At 39.7% G+C, this 16,131-nt stretch overlaps 4 protein-coding genes across 7 annotated transcripts; 3 read left to right on the top strand and 1 right to left on the bottom strand.

Moving 5' to 3' along the window:
• Positions 1–1,005: 1,005 nt before the first annotated feature.
• usp30 (ubiquitin specific peptidase 30) lies at positions 1,006–7,706 on the top strand. 2 transcript variants are annotated; one of them, XM_055048955.1, is made up of 13 exons: positions 1,006–1,130; positions 2,488–2,597; positions 3,274–3,447; positions 3,545–3,648; positions 4,458–4,556; positions 4,670–4,715; positions 4,801–4,895; positions 4,982–5,041; positions 5,131–5,217; positions 5,304–5,384; positions 5,510–5,732; positions 5,826–5,937; positions 6,567–7,706. In XM_055048955.1, the coding sequence occupies exons 1-13, from the start codon at positions 1,060–1,062 to the stop codon at positions 6,814–6,816; spliced, it is 1,512 nt and encodes a 503-aa protein (XP_054904930.1). In that variant the 5' UTR covers positions 1,006–1,059; the 3' UTR covers positions 6,817–7,706. The 2 variants fall into 2 exon arrangements, with proteins under 2 accessions (XP_054904930.1, XP_054904931.1); XM_055048956.1 differs by lacking the exon at positions 1,006–1,130 and adding an exon at positions 1,178–1,397.
• Positions 7,707–8,053: 347 nt separating this feature from the next.
• Positions 8,054–9,993, bottom strand: alkbh2 (alkB homolog 2, alpha-ketoglutarate dependent dioxygenase). Of its 2 annotated transcripts, none has more exons than XM_055048953.1 (4): positions 9,905–9,993; positions 8,987–9,303; positions 8,711–8,909; positions 8,054–8,638 (listed from the first exon to the last, which is right to left on the bottom strand). In XM_055048953.1, exons 1-4 carry the CDS (start codon positions 9,928–9,930, stop codon positions 8,293–8,295), a joined length of 888 nt encoding a protein of 295 aa, XP_054904928.1. In that variant the 5' UTR covers positions 9,931–9,993; the 3' UTR covers positions 8,054–8,292. The 2 variants fall into 2 exon arrangements, with proteins under 2 accessions (XP_054904928.1, XP_054904929.1); XM_055048954.1 differs by having other exon boundaries at positions 8,055–8,638; positions 9,739–9,964.
• unga (uracil DNA glycosylase a) lies at positions 9,974–13,053 on the top strand. Of its 2 annotated transcripts, XM_055048952.1 has the most exons (7): positions 9,974–10,075; positions 10,390–10,590; positions 10,683–10,778; positions 11,449–11,546; positions 12,199–12,287; positions 12,389–12,567; positions 12,657–13,053. In XM_055048952.1, the coding sequence occupies exons 1-7, from the start codon at positions 9,977–9,979 to the stop codon at positions 12,795–12,797; spliced, it is 903 nt and encodes a 300-aa protein (XP_054904927.1). In that variant the 5' UTR covers positions 9,974–9,976; the 3' UTR covers positions 12,798–13,053. The 2 variants fall into 2 exon arrangements, with proteins under 2 accessions (XP_054904927.1, XP_054904926.1); XM_055048951.1 differs by lacking the exon at positions 9,974–10,075 and having other exon boundaries at positions 10,216–10,590.
• Positions 13,054–13,734: 681 nt separating this feature from the next.
• Positions 13,735–16,131, top strand: pxmp2 (peroxisomal membrane protein 2). Its single transcript, XM_055048949.1, has 5 exons — positions 13,735–13,928; positions 14,266–14,388; positions 14,784–14,946; positions 15,557–15,676; positions 15,767–16,131. Exons 1-5 carry the CDS (start codon positions 13,819–13,821, stop codon positions 15,833–15,835), a joined length of 585 nt encoding a protein of 194 aa, XP_054904924.1. The 5' UTR covers positions 13,735–13,818; the 3' UTR covers positions 15,836–16,131.

Here is a 16,131-nt window from a genome sequence, read left to right as displayed (position 1 = left end):
TCCAACAGGTGGCGCCATTGTCAGGTCACTGTTGCGGAGTTTGGCTCATGAGATCTATCTATCTATCTATCTATCTATCTATCTATCTATCTATCTATCTATCTATCTATCTATCTATCTATCTATCTATCTATCTATCTATCTATCTATCTCTATCTATCTATCTATCTATCTATCTATCTATCTATCTATCTATCTATCTATCTATCTATCTATCTATCTATCTATCTATCTATCTATCTATCTATCTATCTATCTATCTATCTATCTATCTATCTATCTATCTATCTATCTATCTATCTATCTATCTATCTATCTATCTATCTATCTATCTATCTATCTATCTATCTATCTATCTATATCTATCTATCTATCTATCTATCTATATCTATCTATCTATCTATCTATCTATCTATCTATCTATCTATCTATCTATCTATCTATCTATCTATATCTATCTATCTATCTATCTATCTATCTATCTATCTATCTATCTATCTATCTATCTATCTATCTATCTATCTATCTATCTATCTATCTATCTATCTATCTATCTATCTATCTATCTATCTATCTATCTATCTATCTATCTATCTATCTATCTATCTATCTATCTATCTATCTATCTATCTATCTATCTATCATCTATCTATCTATCTATCTATCTACTATCTATCTATATCTATCTATCTATCTATCTATCTATCTATCTATCTATCTATCTATCTATCTATCTATCTATCTATCTATCTATCTATCTATCTATCTATCTATCTATCTATCTATCTATCTATCTATCTATCTATCTATATATATCAGTGTAGTATATTATAATTCACTATAATATAATAAATTAAACCGATATTCCAGTGTCATTGGCGATATACTGTAAAAAATAAATAAGACTTATTTCTATTTATTTTTTTATGTGACATTAATTTAAAGAACCAAAGCAACGGCTGAAATACAAGCCTTTGTGTTTGTTTGTTTGGTTGCGCTCTTGAACAAGTTCGTGTGGAAACATGCTGCTCAGGACGGTGGTTCCACGTGGACAACAGAATGTTGTGGTGCAGACCAGAAAGCTCGGATAAGCTTGTGGGGGAGTTTCTTGGCACAGGGCCCACGATCAGGTAAGATCTCCATGTGGTAAACAACAAGTTAGTGATCAGGGTCAGCTCTCAGCAGGGCAGCTGTAAGTGTAGGTTAGCAGGCCGTCTGGGCCGCCTATGGCCAGGAGAGCAAAGCACGCAGTCTGAGTTGTGCTCCTAAACCTCTCGCCCGAGAGCGGTTAGTGACACTTTAGCGTGTTTACTTGTGTTTTGGGGATATTATCTGAATGTTCTGCATTTGCGAAGTTACTAAAGTGTTCGGAGCGGAGCCTGGCCTCGGTGTTGTTGGTAAGTTAGCCTGGAGGCTAAACCTAGCTCATTTCACACATGACAGACCCTGAAGTTGACGAGATCAACTCGTGTTAAAGTCGTGATTATCTGATGTCATTAGCAACGATGTAAACCTTGATTCAAATTAAGTCCAACACTCACATAGTGCTCTTGAATGGATCATTGTTCACGCAATTCATTTTCTTTATGGCGATGTGGGATTTGAAAAAGGATTTTCATTCTTTTATTTTTGGTCAGTTGGTCATTTAACTCAACCTGATATGTGTGAATGAAATGACTTACAGAGAGCCTCAAATGCATTGTTCATTTTTTTTAGTTATAGAATAGTGATTTGTCAAAACAATGTAATAATAGAATCTGTATTCCCAATAAAGACTGATACTGAAAAAGTAGTTCAGGTGACAAAATAAATGTGGAATGATATAATAATAGTGGTATTAATATAAAGAAACACCGGCTCAAATTTACAGGGATTTCCAAGCAAACTTGTATAGTTTCAGAATTGTAAAGATGGATGATGGCCTTTTAGTTTCCTTACCTAAAATGTCTGATTACTGAACATTGTTCTAAACTCCAGTTAGTCTTTCTGGCAAAGTCCAGGAGACATCTTTCAGGCAGCTCAACAGCAGTGCACAGCAATAAGTGAGGAAGGTGCTATACAGAGTAAAATCTCCATCTCCTTTGCAATTTTTCTCGCAGCTTATTCACATAAGAATGTCTTTAGTTTCGTAGCCAGACCTGAGCATGTTGGCAAGTGTTTAGAATGTGCTTCTTGTAAACTGCTTTCCATTTAGTCGAATGGCTGATTTCAAATTCTTCTGAGATCTTTTTAAATCCCTCTCCAGACTTACAAACACTGACTTTTGTGAGGCGTCCAAATCTTTTTAGAATTGTTAGCAGAGTCACAGTCATCTTTGCAATGCAATTTTTTTAACAGCACATTCACAAAAAACATTCTGGTTGACAAATTCTATTTGCTATTACTCTCTGTGTGGCAGTAGTGTATTTACCCAGCTGAATGGACTTTCAGTGCCTGTCAGCTATCTCCCTACATGTGTGTCCATTTTCCGTTGTCTTTATTTTTCAGGAACAAGATGATAAAAAACTGGGGTCTAGTCGGAGGGATCGCGGCTGCTATTGCAGCTGGAGTATATGTCCTGTGGGGCCCGATCACCGACAGGAAGAAGAGGAAGAGAGGTGAGTACTGACAGGATTTAAACTGAACCTGTTTTATACTCCAGGACAGATTTTAGAGTTCTGTAATGAACTATCAGAGCATGAATGTGTGTGTGAATGAGTGAAAGAGTGATGACTAGTATGAAGCGCTTTGGAATCCTCTGGACTTGGTACAGCACTACATAAATACAGACCATTAACCATTGAACATAATATTGAGAATAGCTACTGTCAACTTTATATAACTATAACAAATGAGGTGTTATGGTGATTGTGTGTACGCAGAGCTAAACAAGTAACCGCATCGTTTGAAATGCAGGTTTGTAGAGTTTGGTAAATGCAGATACGGGATCAATATTCCCTCAGTTTCATCTAATTTATTGGTATTGCTTGCAAGTAGCAATGCTCTTTTCCTCTCATTTGCTGCTGTGTTACATCAGCAGCTTCTTTGTCAGTTGATTGGGAGATTAGATTGGCTTTGGAAAGTTGGCTGGCTTCTCCCCCATATAAGCAACCTCCCTCACTGATTTAATCGTTAGAACTACTTAGTAACAATGTCACGTATGTTACGAGAGCACAAGTTAGAACTAATCTCAAAGTTTTAAGAAAAAATAATGCCTACTATCCCTGCAGTTATAGAAACAGAGCGTGCAGGTAGAGCTCAACATGTCTGGCTGTGGTTTGCGTTTCTCCACAGGAATGGTCCCAGGTCTGCTGAACTTGGGCAACACCTGCTTCTTGAACTCCTTGCTTCAGGGTTTGGCAGCATGTCCGTCTTTCGTCAAATGGCTGGAGAGGTTTTCAGGCCTGCCCTCGATCCAGTCATGCAAAGACAACCAGCTGTCCTCCACGCTGCTGCAACTACTCAAAGGTAGGTATGCAAGGGCTGTCGCATGAAATAAGTAGAGCATAAAGAACCTATCAATGTTAGTTCCCCCGCCTCTCCCTCACGGTTTGTGGTCTGACAGCTCTGTCCAGCGCGGATCCTGGAGACGAGGAGGTTTTAGATGCTGGATGCCTCCTGGATGTTCTCAGACTGTATCGCTGGCACATCAGCTCATTTGAAGAGCAGGTTGGACTGCTTTTTCAATCATTTGTGATCAGAACCTAATATAAACTGAACATCAGCATGAATGTCCTGTTCATAACTTTTCTTTCTGGGTGGAATGATTAAACAACAAGTTGCACCTGACCATTCACTTTTGAAACATCAACAAGTCTCTTTAATAACTATGGATGGATATTTGCATTTTAAATCTGTTCCTGTCTTGCCACTGACCTGACATTTATGGACAGTTGAAAAATTTTCAGATGGACGTAGATCAGTGCTTCAGGATGATCATTCTTTAAACTTGGTTTCCCTGAATCACCCATTCTAAATCCAGATCTCATGTGTGTTTGGGTAAATGCCCAGTTGAAACATACATCAATGAGTTCAAGTTTTCACCTTCATGACCTGAGGTCAAATTGAAGAACTTGGAAATTGTTGTCCTTCTTCCTTACATTATATACTCTTTTATACTCGCCAGCACTATTGGCAGCAAGATGATCTAAAACACACATGAACAAAGGCTTTGATTAAGCCTTCTGAATAAAGTCCTTATAGCAGCTGTAGTTAAAGTTCTGGCTTACTTAAAAGAATGACTTAAAGGCATTCTGTTTATTCTAATTTTAAAAAGTTCACAGATATTCAAGCAGAATTGTGCCAGAAGCTTGCTAAAAGCCACAAAACAAACCTGTGGTGCGTTTGCATTTTTTAAAATAAGTGATTAAATGCATATTTAAAAGCCCAAACTTGCTGATGAGATGCAAGTGTAAACTTCTGAATGGAGCTTCAGCTTATCATGCAACATCTTAAAGTCAGATTTCTTCCCTTTTAAGGATGCACACGAACTTTTTCACGTCCTCACGTCTTCTCTAGAGGAGGAGCGAAATCGACAACCTAAAGTCACACATTTGTTTGACATGCAGTCCCTGGAGGTAAGTTGTCTCCACGTCCACTGGGAATCCCAAATCTTTCTGGGTTTTTTTTTTTTTTTTTTTTTTTTTTTTTAGTTAAATGTTCTCCTACTTTGTGTTTGCTTTGTTTCTAGTCTCTTCCTGATGAAGAGGACAAAACTGTGGCTTGCATTAGTCGAGGTATGAAGAGAAATAAAAATCAAGAGACCAAATGAGTAAGAATACCAGCAATGAGCGTGTTATATTTAGTTCATTTTCTCTGCAGCTCCTCTTCATCCGATACCGGGTCTCTGGAAGTTCCAGCATCCTTTTCATGGCCGTCTAACAAGCAATATGTCGTGCAAGCACTGTGAAATTCAAGTGTGTTTCTTTATGAGACATAGAACTAAGTAACATGCCAGTTTTGATTAATTTGTGAATAACAACTCAACTTTGTTCATTAATAGAGTCCAGTAAGGTACGACTCATTTGAGAGCCTCTCTTTGTCCATCCCTCTTCCTCAGTGGGTAAGCTAAAATGACAGGATTATTAATGTAGCACTTTACATGATTGGTTAGTGCATCATTGTCTATTCACTTCAAACATCTTTCCTCAGGGTCGGCCTCTCTCTCTAGATCAGTGTCTGCAGCATTTCATTTCGTCAGAGACAATCAAAGAGGTGGAGTGTGAAAACTGCACAAAGGTACTTTGGTATCTGCAAAATAATTCCATTGTTTATGAACAGACATGGTGGGATTTGATCTTTATTGTCTTTATGTTGTCCTTCAGCTTCAACAAAGCTCGACAAGAAATGGGCAAGTTTTCGAAAGCCAGAAGACAACTTTTGTTAAACAGCTTAAACTTGGAAAGGTATTTATCTAAGTTTTCTTCCTACACCATTTGGGATTTTAGTTACTAGTGCACAATGAATGTGTGTTTCATATTTTTATTCATTGAGGGGAAAGGAATGCAACCCTTATTTGATGTATTTTAAGCTCCCTCAGTGCCTCTGCATCCACCTACAAAGACTGACGTGGTCCAGTGAAGGAACGCCCATCAAGAGACAGGAGCACGTCCAGTTCACAGAGTATCTCTCAATGGATCGCTACAAACACAACAGCTCCACACAGAGGAGTCATCGGTTCACATCGACTCCTAAAGCCATAACGACGGAAAGTGTGGAGGATTCCACAGAAAGGCTACAAGCTAATGGGACAGGTGTGTTGGATTAATAGGTGTTTTATTTTTAACAGCATTGTTTTCTCTTTTCTTTTTCCTTACTTCAATTTTCTTTCCCCTTCTTTGTTCCAGGTGCAGAACATCATAACAACAACAACAAGCCTTTCTCTAATGGAACCTGTTCTTCTGTGTTTCTTCTCTCTCCTGGTTTGAACCCACAGCTCGGTCTCACGTATGACTTCAGGTAAACTCTGCAGCAGCCCTTTATCATCAACGGCTTATGACATGGCCACCTATCTAAGAGTGGCGCCTTTAAATGTGAAATCGTCTTTATTGGTAGATAAAAGTGTAGCAACAAGTGTTTTACAGAGGCTTAAAACAGGCCAGTCAACACACACAATATAATAGAAATGATTAGATTGGTGGTTCTGATGCCTGTTTGGGCCATTTGACAGAACTGAACTAAAATAAATCTGAGCAGCCTCCTGCTGGAAGATAATAGTTATTTCACTCACTCATTAAAATATGATTGACAGCATGTTGGAGAAAATCATTTAAAATTATGATTAGTCCAAATCTGTGGTTGGTGTAAAATGTCCCATGGGAGACTTTTTTTTTTGTTCTCAAAGGAAATCTGAGCATGAAAAGATGAAAACATCAAAAGCTTAAACTGGCAAATGGATCAAATTAATATAACTGTTTAGCTTTTAGAAAGCAGGACAGTTTTTATAACTTAAGTGTATTAGTTTTTGTGCTTATAATGCAAACTCAGCAGCAAAAACCTCATCACACCTGAGCCATGTAAGGATGCACAGGTCGGACATGTAGGTGGTTTCACTGAGCTAATGCCCGGATCTCTGCGTTTCCTTCCAGGTCCGCAGAGTATTTATTCCAACTAACAGCGGTGTTGGTTCACCACGGTGACATGCACTCAGGACATTTTGTCACCTACCGCCGCAGCCCTCCCTCGCCCTGCAGCGCCTCCCCCTTCAGCTGTCAGTGGCTCTGGGTGTCTGACGACTCTGTGCGGAAAGCCAGCCTGCAGGAGGTGCTGTCTTCCAACGCGTACATGCTCTTCTACGAGAGAGTGCGACGGTCGACGAGCGATCGCGTAGTCGCCTGATCGACCTCTCGCCATGATTACCACCAGGTGGCGTCGTGACGGTAGCTTTGCACCGAGCGTCACGGCGTCTTGTCGCAATGGAAACCGAAACAGAGGCTGGTAATCCCAAAGATAATGGACCTGCAGGATTTCTCTCAAATATCATTGTCATATAAGCTACTTGTCTTTAAAACTTTGAACAGTTTCCTGTAACAGACAGCAGGTAAACTTGACAGTGCCCTGTGATGACACTGTAAATGAGGAGTTTTTAAGAATATTTTTGACTTTGTAATCATGCAGTGGTGTAAATATAAATTAAATATATTGTTAGGTATTCCTGCAATTTAAAATGACACTTTAAAAAGTGAAATAAAGTTGTTCCACATTAAAAACTGTCAGTGAAATAGTTCCAGCTGCAGCCTTGTTGTTTAATTTACATTCCCATCAGCAGCTGTAAACTCTTACACTGATCATTTCAGCTACTACTACTCTGCCATTTTAAATCTTGTTCATGCTGTAATTTGTGCACCTGCACGGTGGAAGATAAAGTGCCATGTTGTTTTTAATGTTCAACATTTCTATCATATGAAACCACTTGTGCAGCAACTAGTAGGGCTGTCCTATCTTACCCAAAATTACGATGCATCCAAGCCGCTGTTCATGGTGTCCAGGGTCCTACTGATTTCTAGTCAGCTTCGTTAACAAGACTTGATTATGTGCAGATGCTTCCGGGTAATTTATTCTGAATGACTTTTAAATTCTCGGCAGAAAATAACTGCAGTTTCTGACCAAACCGAGAAAATCTAAATGCGACAGTGTCTGTCCGGATGTTTGCACTGATGTATTTTCATGTCTTTGAAAGTGACTGTTTTCAAATTTAAAAAATAATAAAGTTTACTTTTGTGTTTTAAGTGAGATTGTTGTAAACGCACCAAAATCAAGAGTTTTAACCATGTTAAATTGCCTTTGACAAAAAAAGAAAAGTCTGCCATGTCATGGAAGATTCAGAAACAGGACTTTCAGAAGAGATTTAGGAAACTACATCTCAAATTAGATATTTTTAAGATGGGAACTAATAAGAGTGACAAAACTCACTTTTAAGTTGTGTATACATGCATTTTCTTCACTGACAAATGTATCATGACACTAAAACCACAACTGGGCAGAAAAGTACAGATTCCCCCAATTAATTTCTAGAGTGCACAGAAAAAAAAGTAAGCTTTCTGTAAATTTTGTCTGATATAACAAGGCAGACACGACTCAAGCTAAAAAAAAAAAACCCTCAAATTTGCCTTTTGTGATGCCTCCACAAGCATAAACATGTGGAAGATTTCTTCCTGCTAAAATCTTTATTTAAAACAAATTGAAAAGAAAAAAACATCTGTTTCTTTATAGAAACAGATTTATTGAAAATGTTTAGACAGTATATTAAAACTTTTATTTAATATTTCTTCAGAAAAACTTTGACCTGAGAGGTATTTGTTAAAAATGCAATCTTTAATCTGGGTTTTTGCTGTTAATGATCCTCTGTGACTGTTTAGTGATGTCCTCCAAGATGCGTCTAAAGGTCAGATTAATGCGAGGTGAGAGGACCTTCCTCCGAACCGGAAGGCTGTGGTACCAGAAGGTATTGGTGGGGGGGTTCATGAGGAGCAGGCTTCCATGAGCCAGCTCCAGCTTCACGGGATCCATCTGCCGGCTGCTCCGTTTCCCTCGAGCGTCTCTGTGTCTGAAGACAAAGTCTCGAGCTGCTCCCAGAGAGACGGAAGCGATGGGACAGGAAGGGTCCAGCTCCTTCTCGTCGTCCCGATGCTCCCCCATGTGGTCTTGTCCATCTTTGTACCTGGTGGAGACACCGAGGCTTCAGCTATGTCCAACTCTGAACTTCTGGATTAGGTGTTGGGAAGTTTGTCACCTGTTGATCAAGACGAAGTTGAACTTCTGTCCGGTTGCGTCTGTGACCGCGTTTCGGATGTACTCCAAGGTCGGAGTCCAGGTAGAAGCCAGACGCCTCACTCCGGAGTAAGTGTAGGTGAGGCCTGCGTTCCCATAGGTCGCCTGTTTCCTGGGGATGCTGTACACCTTTCCAAACACTTGGACCTTTGCTTCCTCTCCTATAAGAAAACAAACCAACCAGCTGTCACGCTGTTAAACTGCAGATTCATGCCACATGTTTACAAAAAATAACCACCTGTTGAGTACACCACCTCTTCCTCCAGCTGCCTGAAAAGGTTATCTGCCTCTTCTTTCAAGAAGAGCAACGCGTAATCACAGTCCAGTCCCTCTGCTTCTACTTTTTGCCAAGGAATAGGATGAGAGAACTCTTCAAAACACGGGTCCTTTTCCTCCTCCTTCTCTATGCACTCGTGTTCCTCCATCTTTGTCTTCTTTTTCCTGGGACTTCTTCGTGGGACATCGTTGTTGCACAGATGTTCATCCTGTCCCCCAAGCAGAAACTTGTCCATCTCTGTGGCCCGAGGCGACGACACACCGATGGGGAACGTTTTCCTGTGTGAACCAAGGAGAAAATAAAAACAATTTAAACTAAAAAGTTTATTTCACTGAAAATGCATATTATATGCATGTTGATGTTGAGTAGAAAAGCTTAATATTTTAAGTAATCCCTCATTTCTACCTTTCACATTTTATATGTGGTCAGCCAGTCATACAATATTTATTTTTGCAGGAAAATATTAAAATATAGACCAAGGAAAGCAACAAACTCTATGAAACTATTTTGTATGAAGGGTAAAAAAATGGCACAGATTAATTTCACACACTTCATGTCAGCAAATGTTTGGCTTTCTGTTAATAAGAACTTAGACAAACATGGAGGTGAACCACCAACTAAAACAATGACCTTCTGTCTGTCGACAAATCTTTGTCGGTCTTTATTACTCATGATGAGTCACAATTCATTGAAATAAATGCTTAAAAGCGTACCAGTTATTATGATGAATAAAAACGCAGTAGTAGCCAAAGCATTTTCTTAAACGTGAAGTTGTTTAGGGTCCTTGAACGCCCCTCGGCTCATTATAATAAGCGCTTTCGTCATTTTGTTTAGGCGCCAATTCTTTATGAACTGTCGCGCTGACAACATCAGTTTTACCTGGTGCTCTTTGAACAATTAAGCATCTGTTATTTCTTTCCGCAGCTCACCGCCAAAGTGTTCGCGACAAGAATGATTGGACAGAAAACCATCAATTCGTTTTTTTCGCCGGTGTCGAAGAAGAGAGTTTCCGACGAGGCAAACGAACCCGACCGGGACCCTGGCGGACCGGTGAGTGTCGCTGCTTTTACCGACAGGTGGCAAATCGTCCACAGAAACGGCCTGTGAAGCCAAGTACATTGTAATTCAAAAACGCGGAGCAGTGCCGCTTTGTGGCGTTTCGTATCGTTGTGTTCTCCCGCGTCGAGAGCAGCTTCCTGCAAAGCTGCGTTCAGGAGCGTCTCTGTTGTCGAAAGCTGCCAAACGAGTTTGCTGGCATGACGCTGCCAGCGCCGCTTCGTCGACTGTTTTCAAAGCAGCTCTCTCTCCGGGCAACGCGTTTCTCACCGGGTTTGTGCTTTGCTCAATATACCAAAATCCTGCAGAAGAAGCAGAAATGCGCCTCGGCGCTGCTTGAGCAGCAAAGCCCGCCTCCCGGTCCTCTGTCCCCGGAGCAGCTGGACAGGATGGCTCGCAACAAGAGGGCGGCGCTGGAGAGGCTGGCTTCCGCGCAGACTCCTGCAGGGTTCGGGGAAAGCTGGAGGAGGGAGCTGGCTGCTGAGTTTGGAAAGCCCTACTTCAAACAGGTGAGAAGAGGAGCTTTTCCCACACACGCTGTTTACTATCAGGCGTCTTCATATTTTTTTATTTTTATTTTTTTACACTTTTGCCACCACAGCTGATGCAGTTTGTTTCTGAAGAGAGGAAACGCCACACGGTTTACCCACCTGCTGAACAAGTGTTCACCTGGAGCAAGGTGTGCGACGTCACAGATGTAAGTGTGGCACAGATGTAAAACAAAATGATGATTCAATCTGTGTCAAAATTGACTTTATTAATGATTTGAGTTGAACAATTATTGTACTAAATTACATCAACTCAATCCTGTTAGTTCTTTTAGTATTTTGTTGCTAATAAATAACTTCTACCAACCAGGGAAAGTGTCCTGTAGCATAGGTTATCAAAAATCTGATTAAATTAAAATCTTGATCAAAGGGATGTAATACAGTGAGAAAAAAGCAACTACTACGTTCTATATAAAAGTAACGATAATAAATTGTATTACAGACTTTTTTGTACCTCAAACAGCCACAATTCAAATCAGTTTACCATCACATTATTAAAATTGAAGTAATGCATCTTTTTATAAAGAAACAGTATTTTTTTATATACATTTCAAATTTTATTGTTTCTTTCAAAATCCAACTCAAAGCACCTGTTTATTTGTAAAGTACTAGAACCACTTTTTAGCTAGAGTACCATGCAGAAATACTCCTGGCTGGGTTTCAAACCCAAGACCTTCCTGCTTGCAAGGCAACATGCTGCCAACGATCAATTTTCCTTTTTATTGGAATCAAAAAGGCAAAAACCTATTAAAAAATAAAAAACATGTTTTGCCTGGAGAGAGTTGTTAAATGTAGTAAAGTCTTTGTCTTCGATTTTAGGTTAAAGTGGTCATTCTTGGTCAAGATCCGTATCATGGTCCAGGCCAAGCGCACGGACTTTGCTTCAGTGTGAAAAGACCAGTTCCTCCTCCTCCGAGGTTTGAAGTCTGTTTTGTTGTTGTTTATAATTTGTGATTATGGAGTGTTCACAGTTCAGCTGTCCTGACTGTCTTTCCACATAGATATTTCAAGATTTAAGGGAAGACTGTGTCAACAAAATAATGACCTCAAACAATAATTATAAGATTTTCATCCCTCCACCTCTTCATGAAACTTCAGGTTCCATTAATTGAAAGTAATGATGACACAGTTTTTTTTTATTAGAGTGTGTTGTTGCCACAAGTTGGATAAGAGATGTATGGGGCTGAAATGATTCTTGAAAAGTGAGGACTTTGTCGTCTTTTTCCAGATCTACATAAATATGGTAAAAATGTTCTGCATTTTGACTTTATTCCTTTTGAAATGGAGAAAAATCTAATGATTCTTATTAAATGCCATACAATCACGCCTGGATTTTGATATTCTACCCATCAGTATTTTAGTTTTTGAATTAAACTCTCATTCAGATATTTAGAAAAAGAAAACCCTGCTCTGTGGGTTATTTAGTTGGCTGAAGCTACTAAAGTTCACAAACATTAGAATTATGCTTTGCAAACGTATCTTCACTTTAGAGGACAGCCCTGCGGTTGTATGAACACTCTAATCAAAATAGTTTGCCTTCCATTTTTAACATTTGCTTTTTATTTGCAGTCTGGAGAACATGTACAAAGAGCTGGCTGCAGACATAGACGGCTTTCAGCATCCGGGCCACGGCGACCTGACTGGATGGGCCAGCCAAGGTTCTTCTATTGATTCACATTCTGTAAAATGATTAAACAAAAACATGCGAGACACTTTTTTTTTTTCCCTTCAACTTTCCCGTCTTTTACCTTCTCACTAGGTGTGCTGCTGCTCAACGCCGTGCTGACTGTCAGGGCGCACCAAGCTAACTCCCACAAAGACAGAGGCTGGGAGACCTTCACTGACGCCGTGATTCAACGCCTCAGCAGCAATCAAGAGGGCGTCGTCTTCATGCTGTGGGGATCGTACGCACAGAAAAAAGGGGCTGCAATTGACCGAGTGAGTCTGCTAATTCGTGCATTTTAACACTCGCCAAAGCTTGCTTGTGCTGAATATTTATGATGAGGATGCACTCCTTTCTGTTACAGAAACGCCACCATGTCCTGCAGACTGTACATCCTTCCCCCCTGTCTGCTCATCGAGGATTTTTCGGTTGCAGGCATTTCTCCAAGGCCAACGAGTTGCTAGAGAAATGTGGAAAGTCTCCCATAAACTGGAAGGCTCTTTAACTTCTATGTTGGCTTTTCTGAAGCCCATGTAAACTACAGACCAAACCCACCTATAAGCTTTTTACTTCTTCTTCGAGCAGTTATTCATGTTTTGATAAAACAATACCAGCAGATTGTTCTGTTTTCACTGGATTGTTCTTCTTGTGGTTTAACCTTTGTAAATATTTTTCTTTTTCTGCCCTTTTAGTTTGCACCTTGTTTCCTTTTATACGTTTTTTTATGTAATGTTTGGTACATTAAAGGGTTTTCTACATAGTGCAATGTTTCGGGTGAATTTCAAACGAATGATAAATCTATGTTTGGCACCATTAATGATCTATATTTGATATTCAGTGCTAAATTAGGGAAGACTTAAACTCAAGGTTAGTGAAATTATTCTTAATTTTGCTTCAAAACATAAAAATAATATTAAAAACATTTGGGGTGAGACTTTTAACGAAAATAATAAGACGTTCATGGCTAACGTATATCTAACATTGTGGCCTGCATGCTTGGGGATCCCCTAGAAGGAGTTGAGAGTTGCAGAGAAGCGTCATGTCTTGGATTCCCCTCCAGTCTTGCACAGTGGATGTATGCATAGTCATTCAAATGTTTCCTCCAAAACAGCATTAAATTTGATTTAAAGCTTGTAAGGTAAGATATTTTTCTTCCAAGAGCTGCTAAAATAGTTTTTTTTTTTTTTTCTGGCCTGTGTGTTATTGAGCAGTATAGCCCTCTATAAGCTTGATGGAAACAGGCACAAAAAAATCTACAAAATAAATCCCTACTTGTGTAGAAATAGATTTTTTTTTTACATAAAATATATTTGTCTTTGTTAAAAGTGTAATTATTATAATTAACGTACTATAATTTCTGTATCCCACATTAAAAACAAAAAAAACCTAGTCAGTCAACGTCACTTCCGGGTTGACGTCTACGTCGAGGGGCGGATCTTCGTGTGACGCAAAGACGTGGACAGGAACCGCGCTTTGTGGGGCCGTGCTGCAGAGGTTGTAATGTCTGGATACCGTCAGGAGTAACGATGCCCGCGCAGAGCCTGCCGGTCCGGGACGGGCCCGTCCATCTCCGTCTGCTCCAGCAGTATTTGATCCTCCTGAAAAAATACCCGATCCTCACCAAATCTGTAACCAGGTCGGTCTCTGCGCTCCTGAACTCACAGCTGACTTTGTTTCCAGCTGTTTAAACGTGCATCGGTAAATGTTCACTGACTCACAGAGGGAATGCTGGTCGTTTCATTTCATTATGTAGGTTTATCAGTCAGATGATTTATGACTGCTGCTTGTTTTAGTTCCTGACCACTTTGTTTGCACTGAGCTCACTGTGGTATCAACCAATCACCATCTGCCTTGAAAACCTCCTACTCAGAAGTTACACAGTGTTTTGTTTGTTTGTTTTTAAAGCTTGTGAAACTGCTTGTTGCACATTGACAGGAGAGTGTGATCTGTCCGTCTGTCCTTCATTGTTCCAGTGGGATCCTGTCCGCTTTAGGAAATCTCCTGTCACAGTACTTAGAAGGCAGAAAAAAGGCCAAGAGTGGAGGTCCAGTCGATGAGATCGATGTTGCTGGAGCCACACGATATGCCATCTTTGGGTGAGACTTTGCAGAATATGAGAGTGCAGCACACTGCAATGATATACCCATTCACCTTCTTTTACAAAATGACACTACAAGCACAATTTTAAATGCTTTCTTTTTTTGTTATTGTTGTTGTGGATTTTATGGAATTGACCGACATATATGGGATGCGATGCATGGTGTTATTCAGAATGTTGCAATCCAAACCATGCCATTGAAGCTGTATGTTACAGGAAATTGGGGAAACCCCTCGTCACCCTGCCATGAAAGCCAAATTTCCTTCATTGCTGATAATTGCACTGTTGACACGTCCTTCCACCAAAGGCGTTGTGCATATAAATCGGCTAACTCCTACCAGATTCATGGCGTTTTGTGTTTGTTACTGGGCTGTTGCCTTTTTCCTCTTGTAGGTTGATTATCACTGGGCCAGTGAGCCATACCTTTTACCAGCTGATGGAGGTGTGGATGCCAACCACTGACCCGCTCTGCATCGTCAAACGATTACTGCTGGACCGACTCATCTTTGCTCCTGGCTTCCTGCTCCTTTTCTACCTTGTTATGAACGTCCTGGAGGTGATTTCTTTGTGATCTTCTCAAAAGTGTCTATCAGGCATAGTAATGCGCCGCTTTCAGTAAAATATAGGTACGTTTTCAGCAATTTGTTTTCAGCGATTTCCTCCAGCTGAAAACAAATTGCTGGTTTTGTTTTGCAAGTCAGAGACAAAAGAAAATTGTCTGATTCCTGTGTCTGGGCCAGTTCTAATTTACATTATGGTTAGAATATTGAAATCCAAAATATAATTAAAAATGTGGTGTGGTTTTGTAATCGAGCCCTCTTTACTCTAATCCCCCCCAAATAAATCCAGGAGAAACTAAGTGCTGTGAATGTTTTATTCATGGCTCTTTAAATAAGCAAACAGTTGAAGAAGGTTTACAAATCATTCAAGTATTTGTTAAAGATCATCATAAATGAACCAAAAATGACTGATTTTCATTTATTTCCTGATGCCAGACTCTTTCTGTCAAATTCTATACTCCAGTTTCTACATATAATCAATTTAAAAGCTTAAGTATCACTTTTAAATCTGATAAACATATTCTGATGTGTAATAAAAGTATATAAGTGCATTAATTGCACATGAAATGTTCTTGACAGAAAATAAGTACTTAACGTTTTGCTCAGGCTAAAGGCTGGGACGATTTCCAGAAGAAGATGAGAAAAAGTTACTGGACTGCTCTGAAGATGAACTGGAAAGTCTGGACTCCTTTCACATTTATCAACATAAACTTTGTGCCTGTTCAGGTATCCGCTCCACCACTCACATCCTGTCCTGTGAAGAGTTAGGAGGAGCCTCACTCTGACCTCCTCTGTGATGTTTTCGTTATGTTTCAGTTTCGAGTGCTCTTTGCCAACATGATTGCCTTGTTCTGGTACGCCTACCTCGCCACTGTGAGGAAATGATGCTTCTTCGACGACTAACAAGATGCAACCAACTTCCTTAGATGGCTGAAGATTCTTCACATGAATTTTGCACTGCTGATCACTGCGATACCACTTTAAAACGCTAGAATTAAAAGAATAAGAGTATTTTTTACGCTTTGTTTTGCAGGGACCTGTATAAAAGAAATCTTGAAAGTTTAAAATTCTGACTTTTTTTTTTTTACATAAGCTGATATAATGAGGGTTTTTTTTTGTTACCTTTAATGAGCTTTACCTACTGATCTAAACAAATAGAAAAATAAAATACAAAAGAGACA

The sequence above is a fragment of the Poeciliopsis prolifica genome, unplaced genomic scaffold (assembly GCF_027474105.1).
Source record: "Poeciliopsis prolifica strain line A6 unplaced genomic scaffold, Auburn_PproV2 SCAFFOLD028, whole genome shotgun sequence".
Lineage (NCBI taxonomy): Eukaryota > Metazoa > Chordata > Actinopteri > Cyprinodontiformes > Poeciliidae > Poeciliopsis > Poeciliopsis prolifica.
The sequence above is the reverse complement of the archived record's forward strand: the minus strand, read 5'-3'. Positions and strand labels throughout refer to the sequence as shown.